The 19,985-nt window shown below is 39.2% G+C and overlaps 5 protein-coding genes across 5 annotated transcripts; 1 reads left to right on the top strand and 4 right to left on the bottom strand.

Moving 5' to 3' along the window:
• Positions 1–666: 666 nt before the first annotated feature.
• Positions 667–2,446, top strand: LOC135080560 (probable pterin-4-alpha-carbinolamine dehydratase). The gene is made up of 3 exons (XM_063975216.1): positions 667–1,082; positions 1,177–1,386; positions 2,206–2,446. The coding sequence occupies exons 1-3, from the start codon at positions 930–932 to the stop codon at positions 2,287–2,289; spliced, it is 447 nt and encodes a 148-aa protein (XP_063831286.1). The 5' UTR covers positions 667–929; the 3' UTR covers positions 2,290–2,446.
• Positions 2,447–2,505: 59 nt separating this feature from the next.
• Positions 2,506–7,264, bottom strand: LOC135080559 (L-threonine ammonia-lyase-like). Its single transcript, XM_063975214.1, has 10 exons — positions 7,025–7,264; positions 6,812–6,922; positions 6,673–6,743; positions 6,310–6,597; positions 5,706–5,868; positions 5,097–5,252; positions 4,887–5,023; positions 4,621–4,720; positions 3,188–3,313; positions 2,506–2,674 (listed from the first exon to the last, which is right to left on the bottom strand). The coding sequence occupies exons 1-10, from the start codon at positions 7,037–7,039 to the stop codon at positions 2,522–2,524; spliced, it is 1,320 nt and encodes a 439-aa protein (XP_063831284.1). The 5' UTR covers positions 7,040–7,264; the 3' UTR covers positions 2,506–2,521.
• A 336-nt stretch (positions 7,265–7,600) lies between these two features.
• LOC135080391 (L-threonine ammonia-lyase-like) lies at positions 7,601–10,172 on the bottom strand. The gene is made up of 11 exons (XM_063975034.1): positions 9,900–10,172; positions 9,640–9,759; positions 9,476–9,546; positions 9,297–9,393; positions 9,029–9,219; positions 8,795–8,957; positions 8,544–8,699; positions 8,322–8,464; positions 8,076–8,175; positions 7,869–8,000; positions 7,601–7,785 (listed from the first exon to the last, which is right to left on the bottom strand). Exons 1-11 carry the CDS (start codon positions 10,017–10,019, stop codon positions 7,636–7,638), a joined length of 1,443 nt encoding a protein of 480 aa, XP_063831104.1. The 5' UTR covers positions 10,020–10,172; the 3' UTR covers positions 7,601–7,635.
• Positions 10,173–10,679: 507 nt separating this feature from the next.
• Positions 10,680–13,106, bottom strand: LOC135080390 (L-threonine ammonia-lyase-like). Its single transcript, XM_063975033.1, has 9 exons — positions 12,941–13,106; positions 12,752–12,865; positions 12,517–12,587; positions 12,160–12,447; positions 11,908–12,070; positions 11,680–11,835; positions 11,467–11,603; positions 11,141–11,366; positions 10,680–10,968 (listed from the first exon to the last, which is right to left on the bottom strand). The coding sequence occupies exons 1-9, from the start codon at positions 12,947–12,949 to the stop codon at positions 10,795–10,797; spliced, it is 1,338 nt and encodes a 445-aa protein (XP_063831103.1). The 5' UTR covers positions 12,950–13,106; the 3' UTR covers positions 10,680–10,794.
• A 1,556-nt stretch (positions 13,107–14,662) lies between these two features.
• Positions 14,663–18,151, bottom strand: LOC135080389 (L-threonine ammonia-lyase-like). The gene is made up of 9 exons (XM_063975032.1): positions 18,029–18,151; positions 17,803–17,916; positions 17,590–17,660; positions 17,229–17,516; positions 16,981–17,143; positions 16,753–16,908; positions 16,544–16,680; positions 16,218–16,443; positions 14,663–16,001 (listed from the first exon to the last, which is right to left on the bottom strand). The coding sequence occupies exons 1-9, from the start codon at positions 18,035–18,037 to the stop codon at positions 15,828–15,830; spliced, it is 1,338 nt and encodes a 445-aa protein (XP_063831102.1). The 5' UTR covers positions 18,038–18,151; the 3' UTR covers positions 14,663–15,827.
• Between the last annotated feature and the right edge of the window lie 1,834 nt (positions 18,152–19,985).

Genomic DNA, 19,985 nt, shown 5'->3' with positions numbered 1-19,985 from the left:
TTAAAGTTTTTTGTCACTTTCTAAGTGTTGAATTTTATGGAATTGGGAAAGAAGTACCGAGTTTGAAGCGTTCATGAGCAGACATTGCAGTTGAATATTCAAGTTCTGAATTTGATTATTGACGAATAATAAAATAAATCCTACTAACTCGATTGATGGTTTCATTTAATTTATTTAAACCAGGTTACCTTTAATAATATTTTTTCGTTAATTTATGAAAGTATCAAATTAGCCCGTAATCCAGAATCCTGATACATAAAGTTAGCCTATTAATTTAACACAGGTACGTACGACTGTACTCAGTGTTGCACTATCAAATGCAATTGACGCGCCTCTATGCCAGGGTTTTTATGTTCCTGGTCAGGCTATACCTATTAATATTAATAATAATAAATGCGAAAGTTTGGATGTCTGGATGTTTGTTACTCTTTCACGCAAAAACTACTGAACGGATTTTGTAGAAACTTTACAGTATTATTATATATAACCCAGAATAATATATAGGCTATAATTTATGACGATCTGTGATAAATTAAATTTCACGCGGGTGAAACCGCGGGCAAAAGCTATATAGTTATATTATCTTTGCCATTATGTTTGATACAATTTGACATTTTTGCTATTGATTGTCTGTTAGTCAGCAGGTCAACAATCTAGGTCAAGGTCATTAGTTTTCCGACTTTGCTTTATATATTTTAAAATTGCTGACTCCAAAGTATCTTACGATAAACTCTTTTAACCTAATACAATATATATTTTTTAAAGGTATTTACTGTGGTATTTACAGTACCTACAGTTCTGAATGTATGGTTTCAAAAGGAAAATATGCCATGCCGCCTAAGCATGCCGCAAATAAACAATAACAACTTTTAATTTATATTAGAGCTCCTATAATATCATACTGAAGTACTTTTCGATACTATTCGATAATGGCACTATACAGAAATTTGTACAAGGCGGGTTCTGTAGCGATACACTTTCACCCCGCGGGGTCGGTGAAGTGCGCGCGGCCGCCGATCAATGCCATTCCATTCGTCGGTTTAGCCAGTGCGACGACGGTATCGTCCAGTAAGAGGAAAATGGTAATGATATTGTATACTTTTTATTCAGTGACGATTGTAACACATTTGTCTATGTAAAACAAGCTTGGTTAACCTCATTTAATTTGTTGTATAGGCTGACAAACTAACTCAAGCAGAGCGAGACACACAGCTTCAGGCCCTCCTCCAGGCTGGCTGGAAGCTGCAAAGTAACAGAGATGCCATAGAAAAGGAGTACCAATTCAAGAACTTCAATGAAGCCTTTGGGTTTATGACAAGAGTGGCTTTGCTGGCTGAGAAAATGGATCACCACCCTGAGTGGTTCAATGTTTACAATAAGTTGCAAGTATGTACTTTAATTTATTATTTGATAATGGTCACAACAACAAGTCCTTTAAGGAAAATTATCAATTAACCTTTTAAATTGTGGACATTGTATTCAATTCGGCGTTTACCCGTGGTCCCCCCAACATGTCCCCCTGGTGGGTCCACGGGTAATTTTTTTTACCCGTTGTCCCACCGTTCTGAACAGTTTTTGCCAGTGGGTCTACGGGTAATTTTTTTATTTTAACCATAGTCCCACCGCACAATGGTAAACGTTGCATGTCACCTCATATTCTTGGAAAGAAATCGATAAAATAAAATAGAAAGTCTATTCTTTTTTACATCAATTTTAATTAAAAAATAATTGGAAATAAAATAAAATAAAATAAATTTTCTTCTTGGAATAAAATTGAAAGTAAAGGATGATGGGCACAAATGTATGGAAAGTGGTACCAGCTCCAATAGCCATAACCAATATATATTTCAAAAGGCCTTTAGATGTAGGAAAATGTCTGCTATGGGGCCAGTTCTAATTAATAATTATAGATTTTTTTATAATTATACCTAGGTGACATGCAACGTTTACCACTGTGCGGTGGGACTATGGTTAAAATAAATTACCCGTAGACCCACTGGCAAAAACTGTTCAGAACGGTGGGACAACGGGTAAAAAAAATTACCCGTGGACCCACCAGGGGGACATGTTGGGGGGACCACGGGTAAACGCCGATTCAATTTAGTAAATGTGTATTCCAGAACCAAATATAAAATATTAAAAATAATTATTATAAAAACATTTTCATACTTTAATAAATTCATAGGCAATTTTGTATTTTTGCAGGTAACTTTGTCTTCCCACGATGTGAACGGATTGAGCAAACGGGATCTCAAGATGGCCAGTTTTATGGATAAGAACTTCAGTTAAGGTACTTATGAAGACAATACAGTGTTTATGTGGTTGAAAGTATAATAATATTGCATATTTTAAAATATTTTGTGTAAGCATTTAACCAAAACAAAGTTTTTTTTGTTAATAATATATTTTATTGATGTATTACAAAGTTTCATAATTTCAAAACCTATTTCTGTTTTATAATTTACTCTTATAATGTTTGCATGTTCAGTTTCCAATTTCTATAAAGCATTTCTTATAGTGTTTATGAGATTGATTTTCTGACATAGCAAGGGCAGGTTCTCTTGTCATTGAATGGTTCGGTCTCAAAAACTGATTTGCAGGGGTAGGCTCGTTCAATTATTCTCTTCAGCTCTAAGGCATGGTCCATGCCTTTAGTCTCACAGACAAGTTTAACCTGTTGATAAACAAGTATAAACATTAGGTACCTGTTATCCATTCATAATTTGACCTTATATCCAAGGCTGTGTTAATGATAATTGCACTTTTTGGTGTAGTATTATTTATCTGAATCTGTGAGTGAAGGAATTTTGTTATTTCTTCGTTCTCACTAGTTCCAGTGGAAGTACAACATAACCATAAAATCGTAATAATAGTTCAACAAGTGTCCAGCATGTTCCTGTGACATCATTGATCAAATAGGTAGATACTTTATTACAATGTGGTATTGTTAGATATAGGGTGTTGCGCGGCGCGTACAGATACATGACATAATGTTATTGATATAGGTATAGGGTGTTGCGTAGCGCGTACAGTATTCTATGAACTACCTACCTACCTATACCATATTGAACAGTCGGTCTGTCGTCACTCACAGTCGCAGGGTCCCTTGTGACCTTGAATTTTCGTTCGCGCATGGATGGTTTTATATGATCTATCTAAGTAGAACGACAATTAAATTAGTTCGAACCTCAATATTGTAGACTTCGTCCTCCATCCACCAGCCGTCTCTAAACTGGCGCACCACGTTGTAGCCTCCGTTCGCGAGAAGTCTTAGCAACTGGGCGTTAGCTGTTAGGGTGTTCTTTATACCCACCTGTAAAAATAACTATGTATAGGAGGAGGAATCTACTAGACTATACAGGGTGGAATTTTGTAATGCCACCTGGAGGGAAAGTACTCTTAATACTGTAGATAGAAAATTTTACTCAAAGAAAACATTCCTTTATTTTCAACCGACTTCAAAAAAGGAGGAGGTTCTCAATTCGACCCGTATGTTTTTTTTTTTTTTTTTCTATGTTTGTTACGCGATAACTCCGCCAATTATGAACCGATTTGAACAAATTTTTTTTCGGCGTATAGGTAATACCTCAAGGGTGGTCCCATTTAAATTTAATAATAGAAAAAACAACCCCCAAGGGTGGAAAATTGGGGATGAACTTTTTTATACGCAATATCTCCGCTGATTATAAATCAATTTGAACGATTATTTTTTTGTTGAATAGGTATTATCAAAAGGGTGGTTTCATGCGAATTTGAAGAAAATATTTCACCCCCAAGGGTGGAAAATTGGGGATGAACTTTTTTATACGCAATATTTTTAATTTTTAGTTTTTTTTTTGTGTTCACGCATTTGAAGTCGGTTTTATTTTTTTTAAAAGTTATTGAAAAGAAAGTTAACTGCATTCAAAGATTTACGAAAATTTTTCGAAAATTCACTACTATACCATATTATTATATACAATTTTCTGTACATAATTAAAATAATTTAAGATTTCATGGTTTTCCTTTCATTTGATTAATCAAGTTTGTTAGAGAGATGTCATCCTTATACTTAACCCTAACGATCGATGTAATAAAAATACAGGGTGTAATTTTTAACAGATTTTAGTTGGTTCGATTCCCGGGTGTGGCAAGCAAATTTTTGGAAATCTTTGAATGCAGTTCTATTTCTTTTCAAAAATAAAAGAATGTTTTCTTTGCGATAAATGTTCTATCTACAATATTAAGAGTACTTTCCCTCCAGGTGGCATTACAAAATTCCACCCTGTATACCTACTTCCTTACTTCTCGTTAGTGTGAGTGATTTTTGCGAAGAGATTAGCATTATGCATTTGTTTTAAAACAACGCGGTTGTTGTTTTTCGTAGCAATAAACAACAAACAGCATTGGAGATGAGGAAAGTTACAAAAAAGACGTAAACAAAGTGAAATGTTACTAAATGTTGATTATTATGTAGGTACCTACCTACGCCGTTTGTGTAATGAATGACTAATCAATCATGCAATTAGCGAAGAAATGTACCTAATTAAGCCAATGCAACGCGATAACGTCATAATACGAGTGAATTTTAAACGTGATATCTTGATTGGATTAAAAAAATAAATAAATAATGGTAATTACTCCAAACTTCACCAATCGTCCTTCAGCGGAAAGTCCTCTTTCTAGACACCTATTTAGTGATATATGGTCAATGTTGCCGCCGCTCAGAATACACACGACGCTAAAAACGTGAGAAAGTTATTATGTAGAAGCCATTCAATTATAAATTCCTAAACGGACAATTAACACAAGTCTAATGAAGTTAATGAGCAACTCATGTTTAATGTAATATTTCAAAGTAACGACTACATGATTAGAACAAGTACCTATTATTTGCTTTAACTTACTTTTTTAATTTGAATTCTGGCACTAAATTGCCGACAATCGCAGCCAGTGGGCACGCGCCAGCCCCTTCAACGACGTATCGCTCTTTTTCGACTAAATGTAGAATTGCACGCGCTATCCAGTCTTCCTTGACCAGCAACTACAACAAAACTTATCTGAGTAATATACATACTTACATGTTTTAACATCGGTTACGGATTCGAAATGGTTACCATTTTATCAAGAAGCTGTTGGGCATTGCCGAAGGAGTTGACGCCGACATTAGGCGAGGCAACGGCGTCAGCAATCGTCGATTGCACCGGAATAGTCACAGGGTCGCCATTCTCTAGTGACTTGAAAAACGTTGGCATTACTTCGGGCTGCACACCCTAAGACAGAATTTACCATATTAATACAGTATTGTTTCCTGTAAGGTGACAAGCCGAAGCCAGGTGATAAGTGAGGACCATACCTATCGATTTAACCTCCATGTATGTTTACCTGGCTTCGGCTTGACACCTTACAGGCATGAAAAAGTAGCCTAGATACGCCAATGCTTACAGGAAACACCCTGTAGTATAGGTACTTCAGTTAGTATAGCTCTATCGCGTTTCGATTGAACTCTTGAACTTTTAAAGCTCACACGTGCATTAGAACAGACTAGATGGAATGATGGAAGAAGAAGGTAATAGAAGAATCAATTATATCTCATGTAAGGGAACTGAAAATTCATGAGTGCTCCTTAACAAAAGATTTCGGCTGCGTAAAGTGCGATAAAGAATAAAAACTATAAACCGAACGTGAATAAGGCAGAAGGGCCTTTTTAAAAAGGGAAAACGTACGTAAACAAGACAGTTCGGTTTAAGGGCCTTGATCATCGCGCAGGTCGCGGCCGCCAGCCCTCCGCTTCCAACTGGCACGAGCACAGCATCCACGTTAGGCACTTGCTCCACGATCTCCAGCGCTATAGTTCCATAGCCAGCGAGCACGTGCGGGTGATCTCGTCTAGATAAAGAGTACAATATTATTTGTGAGAACACGATTTGTGTAAACAATATAAATCGAATGAAAACGATTGTTGCTGAAATCAACTGTACTGCTGCACGTAACTGTTGAAAATAATAAGGGCCGAAACTCGAATAACTACACTATGCAAACGAAAAGCTTAAGACAATGATGCAAATGAAAAACTTCATGAAGCTTGCATTTGGTGTTAAGAAATATTTATATCAAAATATACATTAGGTATATTTTAATTGGTAGTCAAATGGCTGTACCGACACCGAAAACATTATGGTTTTTATAATAAGTTGGCTCTAAAAACTAGTCAAATAATATGTGGACCACATTTTTTGACATCACAAACACGTCGAAATAACCGAAACCAGTTTGGTCACACAATTTGGCCTACAGTTGATATGAGCAATACGTTTTAATAACTCGAACCCGTTAATGTAGGTTAAGCCTTTGTCGCGCGCGATGGCCCGCGCATATCGCTGCGCTTCCATCAGATTGCCTCCTTGCACGACCACCTTGGCTCCGAGGCTGTGGCATTTCTGCAGTTTGGCTATGGGAGTGGTGCTCGGCATCACCACGATGACCGGGATGCCCATCTTAGAAGCGTGGCAGCAGAGCCCCGCCCCATCGTTCCCTATTGATGCCACGACCACGCCGAGCTTTTTCTTATCCAATGGCAATAGCTGAAGCGCATTTAGAGTCCCCCTTTCTTTGAAACTGAAACAGAATTTCAATAGATAGAATACCTAAACTTTCTTTAAATATAACCACATAAAAATGAACTGTATTTACCTTCCCGACTTTTGTAAGTTTTCACACTTGTAATACAAGTTCATCACAAACTCCCGTTGATGATGCGACGGCTGAAAACAAATTATTGTTATGAAAAATATTTTTAAGTCGGGTTTAAGTTATACTGCATGTAACTCACAACACATGGCGTGTTCAATATGTGGGGCCTCAAACGATTGGCTGCATCCATCACATCCGCATATTTTATGGGACGTGGGTTTTCGGGGTCACAAAATTCATCAAAATCTTCCTAAAAATAAAATATTGTTTATGCTTTTTATGCTTTGCATATTTCACCACCATTCGCAGTAGTAATGATATTAAAATTGAATGAAATGATCTCATAACTTACGTTACGGCGAGACATGTTGTATTGTGTTAAAAAGTTAACGAATAAATAGGGTAGAAAATGTAGAGCAGATTCCTTGTTTTGTATTAATTCTATGTTACTTCATTTTAGTGCGTTGTTTAAAGTTGAATGTAAATTTTTAATGTGATTTATATCATTTTTTACTACAGGATTGATTATTTTGACTGACTGCTTTTGACGTGGATTTCTTATTTCATTAGTGTCATAAATGAAAGAAGGTGGTTTTCATATTCTAATATCACCTCCAAAGAGGATCTAACCGACTGAATTAACAAGGAACTCATCTCATCATCTTCACATCATCACCCACCCTCAAAACCTCATTTTCGCCTTTTTCTCTGCTACCCGGCCTTAACATACGGTGGCGAACTGCCATAGGCTTCCTTCCTCATTTGATATTGCATGGTTCATCATATGCACAGTTCCTATGATATTATGTTTTGACCTGCTTACGAGTATGTTAGCCATTCTCAGGATATTTGGGGCAATGTTAAGATAAGCTTTTTCAAGTGATACAATTTGTAAAAAATTAACAAATAAAAATCAAACTAAGTCCGTAATTATTATATTTTGTTTGTAGAATATTGCATTGTTTATGGAAATCTTTTCGGGAAACATGCACATATCGGTATGGGACTAAAAGGCTCTTCCAGGAAGTCGCATATGTTTGGGAACAAACGTTCCATGACTCGTTTCAGCGTACAAGAGTGCTCCAAGCTGAAGGTTTCTATGATGAGATTGAACTGAAATAGATTTCTACGTTAATTCGGATCCAAATATAAACAATCATAGCAAATTTTACACAGTAATAAAAGCCGTCTCTTACATAGATAGTCCTGAAATCGTTTTCCAAAAGCCAGGCATGCTCCACGTCACACCATAGCACGTTACAGCCAACGTTCGCGATCATGCTTAAAACTTTCAGCTGTAAATTCATGCTGTCTGCTGGAAGTGTTACCTGAAAAGTATTCATTATAAAAGCAGTATTATAAATATTTAGACGGCATAGAATCAACATTAATTAATGATTTACCGTTAGTTTTATCAATCGACCTTCAACAGCTTTCGCTCGTTCTAAACATCTGGGTAGTATTATTTGGTCAATATTGCCCCCGGTGATTACACATACAATGCTGTAAGTAATGGTAAAAAAAAAAAGTTTATAGTATGTTCAAAGCTATAGCATAATACGGAGAAGAGCATAATCTACTATGCGTATTTCAGAAAAGAACCAGCTCTCAAGGCTTTTGCCCACGGTATAATTTGAAATATTGAATACCTTTTCCCTTTGAGTTCTGGTAGAACGTCAGGGACTGCCAAAAGAGCGCTTAGGCTAGTGGCACCTGCACCCTCGGCTACCATTTTTTCGTTTTCGACTAAATGCAATATGGCTCTCGCAATCCAGTCATCATCAACCAAGACCTTTAATTTGAAATGTATAACTTGAATTAGTAACAACTGTAGCATTCAATTGAATTTAAACGAGTTTTAAAATATTAACCATTTTATCGATTAAAGATTTTGCCGTGTGAAAGGCATTACAGCCTGCAGTAGGAACACCTAAAGTTTCTGCTACACTTCTCCCTATAGCCGTTTGGTAAGGTTCCTCATTTTCCATGGCTTTGAAGAAACTGCAGCATTTATCTGGTTCTATGCCCTGATGAACAAACATTGCACGCGTTAATAGGAACAGTTTCTAGATTTTTACATTCTAAAATACATCCACATTTATGCTATTTATAATGACCATACGTAAATAAGGATTTGAGGATTAAGGTGCTTCACGACTGCAGCGATGCCAGCGATTAGTCCTCCACCACCCACAGGCACGAGAATAGCATCCGTTTGCGGCAATTGCTCTAATATTTCTAATCCAATAGTTCCCGATGCCGCGATCACATGGGGGTGATCATAGCTAAGAAAAGAGAGAATGTTTTATCCCATGTAAAATGATGTAATAAATTACCAAAGTGTAGTTCCATTTACCCATTAATGTAGGTCCTGCTATTTTGTTCAGCCATTACAAAGGCGTGTCTCTTAGATTCGGCCAGGTTAACCCCATTCAAAACGACCGTTGCCCCAAAATCTTCGCATTTCTCAACAGTGCTGAGTAAAGTGTGGACCGGCAATACCACCATAATAGGAATGTTTAGTTTATAACCTTGGTACGCTAGAGCCTGCAAGATTTAAACTTATAAGATTCTTATGAAAAACAGGTTCATGATTATTTATTTATAACTTCTTTTATACGGACCATTGCCCAATTACCTAACGATGCTGTAATGACACCATTCTTTTTTTGCTCGTCACTAAGCATCATTAACGAATATAGAGCACCTCGTTCATTAAAACTGCAAATACATAGCAATGTTACACTTTGTATGATTTTTTACTACTAATTTATAAAAAATTGTATGATTACGAATGTATCACCTTCCTGTTCGGTGAAATATTTCAAATTTGTAATGCAAATCTAACCCAAATTGTTTACAGTAACGCGATTTCTGCAATATAACAAAATCTTGTTAGTACACCGAGAGAACAGTTAAGTACATAGTACTAGGATAAAAACATTTATTTTGTAAAATTGTGTGTACCACAAGAGGGGTATAAGGATATTCTTCTTTGATAGCGGATGCTGCTTTCAGAACATCTTTGTATATTATTGTTTTAGGATTGAGAGGATCGCACCACTGATCGAATTCGATGTCTGGCTTCTGAAAAAAAGTAGTAGTTACGTTAGATTTTTCCTTTAACTATCCTACCATTGCCAGTGCAACACTTTGGATTATTTTCTCAATTCCTTATGAAAATACTTTGAAGAAAACTTTGATCTACATAGGGTATATGAACTCACAGGATTTGGACACCAAGTACTTGTTTTGACGATGTCACGCTTAGCTAGTACACCCGGAGCGATACCTAGAGGTTCTTTTACATCCAAAGATGGCATCACTGCTTCGTTATGTTTAGGCATTTTGCAATTTTAGGAAATCTGCGGGGTGTTAGCCATTATATTACAACTTTATTGCATTTTCTGTCCATCTTTGGCCAATTTTAAGACAACAATATTGAGCTATTATCTCGTGGGGTTATCAAACTAAAGGTTGTTATCAATCAATGTCAAGTACATCAGTCATAGACGATAGGCTTATATTTTGTTAGTCAAGAGTGAAGTAGTCAAAAGTGTTTAAAAATATTCTTCCCACAGGACAGGACCTTAAAGGGGCAAGGGTAGGGATATTGTGCCGTCTGCATAAGTTTTCAAAGGTGACCAGAGAGATGTGCGAGTGCTGTACCAAGTCCCTGGTGCAAAAATAAGTGGGTCCCACCCAGTTAAGGTCCCAGCCCACGTATAGATGACCCACGCTGAACTGTCCCACCAAACTCAATGACAGGGGGGCGCTACCATCGTTCAACTATATGGTTTCCAACATGGCAAAAATTGGAACCAGCGACCCGGTATTGACGGTGGCGCCCCACTGTCAATGTCATCGATAGGACAGTTCAGTATTTTGGAACTATAGTTATTTTATTCTGTGGGTGGTGGCCCGAAAATCATCACCATCAACCATCAATCACATCAGCCATTCCTTTCCTAGAAGTTTTATAGCCTAGTTTAAATAAAAGTATAGTACTCAGTAATAGGTATTTTTATTCCGGTATCTGAAGTTGTTTTAATTTAAAGTTTACGCTTGTGTATTGGTTGACACGATAACAACATATTGTTGCGTTGAATTGTACGATAGGGTTCATTTCTGCATGCAGACGGGGTTGGGCGCGAGGCAGGGCCCGCGGCGCGTTCCGGCATTTTTGTCTGTTCTTTCACTCATGTCTTGGAAGAAGTATTCCTTGAAGTGCTTCTTTACCTGCTCCATCAATTCCTTAGTGTGATCCCATCCTCTGGTTTCGCATATCACTCTTAACTGAAAACAAAAAAAAAGCAATTAATTTGTTGGAGATGCGTCTATCATAAACTTCTTTTGTGTTTATTCACATGACGTTGTAGAGGTAAGGTAGATCAAATCATAAACATACGAACAACGGCCTAACCAAGAGACTTAGTGCAAAAAAATAAAACAGTTATAGCATATCTACCTCCACGCTGAACACGTCTCCTTTGACCCACGCCCGCTCCGGGATGCAGTCGCGCACCGTGACGCCGATGCCGGCCAGCAGCGCGCACAGGTCGGCCATGCCGCCGGGCCGGTCGTTGACGGTCACCTTGAACTTCACCAGCCGGCCCTCGGCCGCCATGCCGCGCTCCAGCGCGCGCGACAGCACCGTGGTGCCGATGTTGCCCCCAGACAACACGCACACCACTCTGGAATGACATTAGTCGGGTGCAGAGAGCAGGCAGACACCCCCTCATCTTTAGAATTGTGGGGAAATTTTACTTAGAAGGGGAGTAACACAGATCATACTTCTTTCCCTTGAGGTTTGGGAATAAGCCGGCCATAATAGCTGCTACTGGAACCGCCCCCGCGCCTTCCACCACGTATCGCTCGTCTTCAATGAGATGCATGATAGCACGAGCCACCCAATCTTCTTTGACCACGATCTAGATAAAATTTATGGAACTTTAAATTTTTTGTACCTATTCCAAGAATATTGAAAAATTTTGTAACTTTCATTACCATTTTATCTACTACTCCTTTTAGACTGTGAAAAGTATTTACGCCGACCATATTAACCGCCAGTCCATCTGCTATTGTGGTATCTATTTCTAACTTGATTCTTTCATTCTTACGGAGTGCTTCCACCATTGAGCATGTCTTGTCTGTTGTAATACCCTGTGTAAGAATATTAGCTTCAATATGATTATGTTAGTGTAATGTAACAACTAAGATTCCAATCCAACTTACGTAAACTTCTGTATCTGGTTTCAAATGCTTTGCTGCTATAGCGATACCAGTGACGAGACTCCCGCCGCCCACTGGGACCAATATGGCGTCTACCGATGGGAGCTGTTCTACTATCTCTATTCCAATAGAGCCCTGCCCTTCGATTACATTTGGGTGATCGTAACTGAAAAAATTTGTAACATATTGATAAAAATTAAACTGCAATAAAGATGTAATAAAATCAAAATCTAAGTAGGTAAAAATGGACCATACCCATTAACGTATAGCATCTTTTTCTCTTTGCTTATTCCCATAGCATGTAACCGGGCTTCGAATATGTTTGCTCCATGCATGATGACTTTAGCGCCGAGTTTTTCACATTTGTTGATTTTGTTGACGGCCGCATTGATCGGCATCACGACTATGCAGGGCACGCCAAGCTGCGTGGTGTGGTAGCTCATCGCAATAGCGTGGTTGCCGAGGGAGGCGGCTATCACGCCATACTTTTTTTGCTCCTCAGTCAGCAACATCAAAGTATTCCGAACACCACGTTCCTTGAAACTAAAATATTATTGTGTAGAAACAACAAGCGAAAACACATTCAATATGACGCACATTCCAAAAGCTTACCATCCGGTGTATTGTAAAAATTCCTGTTTCAGGTATATTTCCATTCCAAGTTTTTCGGACATGTGAGCTTTCTAAAATTTAAAAAATATGGAATATTTTAGTCTTAAAATTCTAAGATCAGGATGAATACGAGGTCTAATTATTGATACCCTCTTCTGACCGATATAAGAATTGTTTCTAAATTGTTATAGAAAGATTAGATATGCTTGCAGCAGCCGTGTGCCGTAACTCTCACCGTGCAGGGTGTGCGAATGACAGAGCCCACGATGCGGCGCGACGCGGCCAAGATGTCGTCATATCTGATTCTTCGGGGGTTGTTGGGATCACAGTTCTCGTCGAAGTCTATATCCTACAAAATGAGATTTTTAGATCGGAGATCAATGCAATTTTCAAGTCGAAATACTTATAACGTATAGGTACTTACGTCATGCATGTTGGTGGATATTTTATACAGTCACTATTAATTTATCATAATGGTTCGTCTGAATTTTATATTATTTATTGAAGATTTTCTGTATTATGCCATGAGTGATTTTGGTGAGATGCTGAGATGATTTAAAATGTCCTGTCAAATTTTGACAGTACGTATTTTTTATTAAAGTACAAATTTAATAGACTGCAAATTGGAGGTTTTACATCTGGAACAACATTTACCTTGGCCTAGGCAGAGACAGGATAAACGCTGAAACGGGACGTGCAAGTAAATTCTCAGATTGATATAACATTCACGTTTATTGGTCAACATTAAGGCTTGGTATTTCTGCTAAAGTAGGTATTTCGCGCTGTCAAAATCTGCGCGCGCAATACTTCGCCGAAGACAGCGCGCCAAAGAGCTCTCGCGGCTACACAGTATAGAAATACGCAGTTTAGAAATACGCAGTTGGTTAGGTTAGGTTGACTTCCTTCCGTTCAAGCGTCACACTCACAGCACTTTCTAATACAAATCATATCCAAGTGATACAAATTAAAACAACTTTCAAAATGTTTGGGAATATATTTTAGAATCGAATAAATATAGAATATAACTGCCAAAGTAAACACGGTTCAAAGAGGCGTGGCGTCACCCGACCTTCCGGAAGTTCCGCGCCGGCTAAAAGAATTTCAAGATTACGTCACCCGACCTATCGGTAGATCCTCGGGAGCTTGAGCGATTGGAAAAACATTTTATGATCAGTTATGTTACTCGTAGTAGCGATTATTTAGAGCTTGGATAATAAATTATAGTTGTTGCAATTCACAAAGCTTTGCATGTGGTTAATTACATTAATCAGTACACGCATCAATTTTGTTCAGTCTTTTTGTTTATTAATAAATAAAAATATCATACTAAAATTGCATACCTACATATTTGTTTGTATTGGTCTGGGTGTTTTCTTTCCATAATTTATGTATAACGTATGTACGGGGCTCTGTATCGAAAATCACTATGAGCAATAAGCATCACACACGGTTACCTGGAGTGCATTACCGCAGCAAAAAGCTTGCCATCTTAAATGAACGGTATAATATCGAGGTTTCGTCAGTACAGTTGCGAACAAAGGTGTTTGTGTAGTGTAGTTGAGTTGAGAGGTCAGATTATTGAAATAATAAAACGAACATTTATTTTTATTTTTTAAATACATTTTAAAAATAATTTACATTACAGATAACAATAAGAGGATGACATTGCAAGGTGGTGCCAGTCCAGTCTTAAATCCGTTGATATATGCTGCATCTGCCATGTTTTTGGCTAAAAGATTCTTCTATCTTGCAGTTTAGACTTTTATTACAGACCTCAGACAGTATTTTTGGAAAACTTTTACGCATGGTGGAGGAAGGGACGCTCTAGAGACTCAAGTCTAGAAGGAGTCACATGAACTCCAGTTTTAAATCCGTTGACATCTGCTGCATCTGCCATCTTTTTGGTTAGAAGATTCTTCCATCTTGCAGCGTAGACCTTTAGCTACAGACCTTAGACAGTATTTTTGTGAAAATTCTTACGCATGGTGGAGGAAGGGACGCTCTAGACACTCAAGTCTACAAGGAGTCACATGAACTCCAGTTTTAAATCCGTTGACATCTGCTGCATCTGCCATCTTTTTGGCTAGAAGATTCTTCTATCTTGCAGCTTAGACCTTTAGCTACAGACCTTAGACAGTATTTTTGTGAAAATTCTTACGCATGGTGGAGGAAGGGACGCTCTAGAGACTCAAGTCTACAAGGAGTCATATGAACTCCAGTTTTAAATCCGTTGACATCTGCTGCATCTGCCATCTTTTTGGCTAGAAGATTCTTCTATCTTACAGCTTAGACTTTAGCTACAGACCTTAGACAGTATTTTTTATTATTTATTTGTGTCAGTGTGCTCTTCTAAAGAGTGTAAGACGATTGTATGTAGGTACTATTAAAATGTAATTTTAACTCATTGGTTTTGTCTCATATTTGAGGAATGTACTATGTATCATGAGTAGAGTCTTCGTTTTAAAGGATGCGAACGATTTAAATTTCAATAGATAGACAAAATTGATAATTCTTAATTATCAAAAATTTAAGCTTTCTCCAGTAACACTGATATTATTATACTGTGACTCATCAAAGTCATCATTGTCAAAAATATTGACAAATCGCGAACTGTCACGGCCAAAAAACTGACACGCGTCCGTCCTCCGTAAGCGCCACCGCGCGACTGATTGAGATTGTCCAAGCCGTCATGGACGATTTTTTCCACATTTTTTAACATAGTAACTAAATAAGACGCAATATAAAAATTTCATCCGTTAAAAGCCCTCAAGTTATTTCTGAACTTTAGTTTAGTAAAAGATTTAGAATCTCAAATCGCTTATTTTAAAAATAAAACCATAAATAGAAAACGAATAGAGGTAACTTTGGGAATATATTCTATCGAGTCAACTTCATCAAATCGTGTTTCCATCCGTTAATAGCCCTAGAAAATATCCTCAACTATGCCCAATAAAAATCTTAGCCTTTAATTTTACTGTTTAGTACCTCAAAAATGAAAAATGAAAACCTCATTTTCGCCATTTTCTCTGCTACCCGGCCTTAAGGTATGGTATATCACTACAAAAATTGCTCATTTTCTTTTTCAAACGTATCTGCGATGCCACTGGGTCAGCCGCTCACAGCACTTTGAATTTCGCCAGCTGCTGTTTCAGCGCCAGCCCTCGCTCCAGTTAGCGGCCCAGGATCTTCAGACGTAGTGTTGATGTTGAGGATGCACACCACTATTTGATAGAACGAACTTGGCGCTGCCGCTACAGCTATTATATTACCGTGCCTAATATTGCTTGTTGCATTAAACTGTACAATAGGGTTCATTTCTGCATGCAGACGGGGTTGGGTGCGAGGCAGGGCCCGCGACGCGTGCCGGCGTTTTTGTCTGTTCTTTCACTCATGTCTTGGAAGAAGTATTCCTTGAAGTGCTTCTTTATCTGCTCCATTATCTCCTTAGTGTGATCCCAGCCTCTGGTTTCGCATATCACTCTTATCTGGAAAGGGAAAAAACGAGGTTTTAAATCACAAAATGAAGCTAAAGAGCTATAATTTGCTGGAGATCTTAAGATATGTCTATTCTAAAGTACTTGTGTGTTTATTCATAATAATATAAACGTTATAGAGCTAAAGGAAGATCAATAAATAACCCACACACGGTTCAATAATGAGATTTAGTGTAAAAAAATCCCCGTCAAATTATATCTAGGTACCTCCACGCTGAACACGTCTCCTTTGACCCACGCCCGCTCCGGGATGCAGTCGCGCACCGTGACGCCGATGCCGGCCAGCAGCGCGCACAGGTCGGCCATGCCGCCGGGCCGGTCGTTGACGGTCACCTTGAACTTCACCAGCCGGCCCTCGGCCGCCATGCCGCGCTCCAGCGCGCGCGACAGCACCGTGGTGCCGATGTTGCCCCCAGACAACACGCACACCACTCTGGAATGACATTAGTCGGGTGCAGAGAGCAGGCAGACACCCCCCCAGCTTTAGAATTGTGGGGAAATTTTACTTAGAAGGGGAGTAACACAGATCATACTTCTTTCCTTTGAGGTTTGGGAATAAGCCAGCCATAATAGCTGCTACTGGAACCGCCCCCGCGCCTTCCACCAAGTATCGCTCGTCTTCAATGAGATGCAAGATAGCACGAGCCACCCAGTCTTCTTTGACCACGATCTGGATAAAATTTATGGAACTTGAAATCTTTTTTATTCCAAGAATATTGAAAATTATTGTATCTTTTATTACCATTTTATCTACTACTCCTTTTAGATTGTAGAAAGTATTTACTCCGACCATATTAACCGCCAGTCCATCTGCTATTGTAGTATCTATTTCCAACTTGATTCTTTCATTCTTACGGAGTGCTTCTACCATTGAGCATGTCTTGTCTGTTGTAATACCCTGTGTAAGAATATTAGCTTCAATATGGTTATGTTAGTGTAATGTAACAACTAAGATTCCAATCCAACTTACGTAAATTTCTGTATCTGGTTTCAAATGCTTTGCTGCTATGGCGATGCCAGTGATGAGACTTCCGCCGCCCACTGGGACCAATATGGCGTCTACCGATGGGAGCTGTTCTATTATCTCTATTCCAATAGAGCCCTGCCCTTCGATTACATTTGGGTGATCGTAACTGAAAAAATTTGTAACATATTTATAAAAATTAAACTGCATTAAAGATATAATAAAATGTATAAGTAGGTAAAAAAGCACCATACCCATTAACGTATAGCATCTTTTTCTCTTTGCTTATTCCCATAGCATGTAACCGGGCTTCGAAAATGTTTGCTCCATGCATGATGACCTTAGCGCCGAGTTTTTCACATTTGTTGATTTTGTTGACGGCCGCGTTGGCCGGTATCACGACGACGAAGGGCACGCCGAGCTGCGTGGCGTGGTAGCTCATCGCAATGGCGTGGTTCCCACTTGAGGCGGCTATCACGCCATATTTTTTTTGTTCCTCAGTCAGCAACATCAAAGTATTCCGGACACCACGTTCCTTGAAACTAAAATATTATTGTGTAGAAACAAAAAGCGAATACCTACACATTCAATATGACACACATTCCAAAAGCTTACCATCCGGTATATTGTAAAAATTCCTGTTTCAGGTATATTTCCATTCCAAGTTTTTCGGACATGTGAGCTTTCTAAAATATAATCAAAACATAGTCTTAAAATTCAAATTATTGTATCATATTAACGAGTTATTATTTTGAGATGGTTAAGGTACAGGGAGATTCCTTTCTTTCAAATATAACCTTGCAGCTAAGACAGTGACGAACATCTCACCGTGCAGGGCGTGCGTATGACAGAGCCCATGATGCGGCGCGACGCGGCCAAGATGTCGTCATATCTGATTTTTCGAGGATTGTTGGGATCACAGTTCTCGTCGAGGTCTATATCCTAAAAATGAGGATTTAGAAGCGATTAATGCTAATTTTCAGTACCTAAACTTCGGAATCGCGCATGTGGCGCGAGATTTGGCGGAGGCCCGGAAATTAAAGGTATTACTTACGTCATGCATGTTGGTAGCTGTTTTCTACAGTAACTAATAATTTTTCATAGTGATTTGCCTGAAGTTTGCATTATATATTGAAGATTTTCTGCATTATTTTTGTCGGTAATGATCTGTCTTTGAGTTCTGTCAAATAATGGCGGTATTATAACTTCAAAATTCATAGACGTATATAATAGTAGTCTTTGTCATAGACTAAAAACCATATTGAAAAAAGGACACAGAAGAAAGCATCACCCGCCGCACCTACTGCCCGCCGCCGACTTCATGGGCACAGGAGGAGGCTCTATGACCTCCACCTGCCCCTTCCTAATAGGCCTCGGCCATCAGATACGGGGGTGTCTGGTGGCGTCTAAAGAGGCCGCGACGGCGCAGCACGTGTCCTGCGTGCCGCTCGCAGGAGGTTGAAGGCGTAAAGACGCCTTCCTTGGTTTGGGGCTACGCACTAAGCGAGCCGAATGCAATGGCATTCGGATGTGGAATGCCACATCCTCAAAGGTCCGAATATCGCAAGTTTTGATGGCAAGTGAACGCCTTCTATGGGCCTCATAAGAAGGCTCAAGGTCACCCAAAGGGCGATGGAGCGTGCTATGCTCGGAGTTTCCCGGCGTGATCGAATCAGAAATGAGGAGATCCCGCAGAATCGCTAAAATCAAGTGGCAGTGGGCGGGGCACATAGCTCGTAGAGCTGATGGCCGCTGGGGCAGGAAAGTTCTTGAGTGGCGACCACGAGCCGGAAGACAGTAGGCAGGCCTCCCACTAGGTGGACCGACAATCTGGTGAAGGTCGCGGGAGGTACCTGGATGCGAGCGGCGCACGACCGGTCTTTGTGGAAATCCTTGGGGAAGGCCTTTGTCCAGCAGTGGACGTCTTTCGGCTAAAACGAACGAACGATCGCCTTCTACACCTGAGTCAAAAAGTAATACTTAATAAGGTTAATGTGTCTTGTTTTTTCACGTCTACCAACGAAGTGTTTTGTTTTTGGTGAACAATAATAATAATATAATCCGTACGCCCCTAGCTTAGGATCTACCTACGTTTATTTTGTAAATAAGTGAAATACCTTGTTTCTCTTTTTAAGTGAAATGCACTAGGCTCCGAAACTACTGGACCGATTTGAAAAAATCTCACCATTATTATCCCTATGTTCATAGGATAAGTACTTATATACTTTTTATAGGCGGTAAGAAGTATACCGGGGCAGCTAGTCCTACTAGTCCTATTAATCCTACTAATATTATAAATGCGAGTTTGTATGAATGTCTGGATGTTTGTTATTCTTTCACGCAAAAACTACTGAACAGACTTTGATGGAACTTAACAGTATTATTGTTTATAACCCAGAGAGACAGGCTATAATTTATGACGGTCAGTGACAAAATAAATTTTACGCGGGTGAAGCCGCGGGCAAAAGCTAGTATTATTAAATTTGTTAACGCTTTAACGATCAAGACTCATATGCACGCATGTGTGGGAATTTTTATTGATTTTGTAACTTTCTTAATTTTTTTTAAACAGTCACGTACTACCACGGTCATCATAAAAAGTAGGCGGTTATCACATTGCGCCGCGCTCCGCCGCGGAGCGCGTGATTTCATATAAAAAATCACGCGCGCGGACGCGTTGTCAGTGTGAAGTGCCGCGCGTGTTTTCCATACAAACTGAGGTACTTGCATACAATTATTAAGGCGATTAGAGTCCTCAATTGGTCAAGTCCTTGGGCGTTTGACCTTCACGCCGCGAGCAACACCCGCGTACCCCGCACCAAAAACTCCGATTTGACACCGATTCATTTTGATCGCTAATGTCAGTTTGCAGCGAGTGACACAACCTCCCCGTCTGAAGGCCAGCGGCCGACTGCCGCCCGCACCCCGCGAAGGCCCCCTCAACAGCAAAACGTTCGGAATTTATCAAAAGTAAAATTTATGAATGAAAGTAATGTTCGATTGAAAAACGC

The sequence above is a fragment of the Ostrinia nubilalis genome, chromosome 18, assembly GCF_963855985.1.
Source record: "Ostrinia nubilalis chromosome 18, ilOstNubi1.1, whole genome shotgun sequence".
NCBI lineage: Eukaryota > Metazoa > Arthropoda > Insecta > Lepidoptera > Crambidae > Ostrinia > Ostrinia nubilalis.
This window is presented reverse-complemented; position numbering and strand designations above follow the sequence as displayed.

Bases quoted from the DNA above. Each gene is read 5' to 3' on its own strand.
- LOC135080560 (XM_063975216.1), top strand. From the start codon at position 930: ATGGCACTATACAGAAATTTGTACAAGGCGGGTTCTGTAGCGATACAC. The intron at 1,083-1,176 runs GTAATGATATTG...TTTGTTGTATAG, and splicing joins CGTCCAGTAAGAGGAAAATG to GCTGACAAACTAACTCAAGC. The intron at 1,387-2,205 runs GTATGTACTTTA...GTATTTTTGCAG, and splicing joins ATGTTTACAATAAGTTGCAA to GTAACTTTGTCTTCCCACGA.
- LOC135080559 (XM_063975214.1), bottom strand. The intron at 5,024-5,096 runs GTAACCATTTCG...GTTTTGTTGTAG, and splicing joins AACAGCTTCTTGATAAAATG to TTGCTGGTCAAGGAAGACTG. The intron at 2,675-3,187 runs GTTCGAACTAAT...GTTTATCAACAG, and splicing joins ACGAAGTCTACAATATTGAG to GTTAAACTTGTCTGTGAGAC.
- LOC135080391 (XM_063975034.1), bottom strand. From the start codon at position 10,019: ATGCCTAAACATAACGAAGCAGTGATGCCATCTTTGGATGTAAAAGAA. The intron at 9,760-9,899 runs GTGAGTTCATAT...ACTTTTTTTCAG, and splicing joins GTACTTGGTGTCCAAATCCT to AAGCCAGACATCGAATTCGA. The intron at 8,465-8,543 runs GTTAATATTTTA...TTCAAATTAAAG, and splicing joins AATCTTTAATCGATAAAATG to GTCTTGGTTGATGATGACTG.
- LOC135080390 (XM_063975033.1), bottom strand. The intron at 12,071-12,159 runs GTATGGTCCATT...AAATTTTTTCAG, and splicing joins AAGATGCTATACGTTAATGG to TTACGATCACCCAAATGTAA. The intron at 11,604-11,679 runs GTAATGAAAGTT...AATTTTATCTAG, and splicing joins AAGGAGTAGTAGATAAAATG to ATCGTGGTCAAAGAAGATTG.
- LOC135080389 (XM_063975032.1), bottom strand. The intron at 17,517-17,589 runs GTAAGCTTTTGG...ATAATATTTTAG, and splicing joins TTTTTACAATATACCGGATG to TTTCAAGGAACGTGGTGTCC. The intron at 16,444-16,543 runs GTATGATCTGTG...ATGTCATTCCAG, and splicing joins CCAAACCTCAAAGGAAAGAA to AGTGGTGTGCGTGTTGTCTG.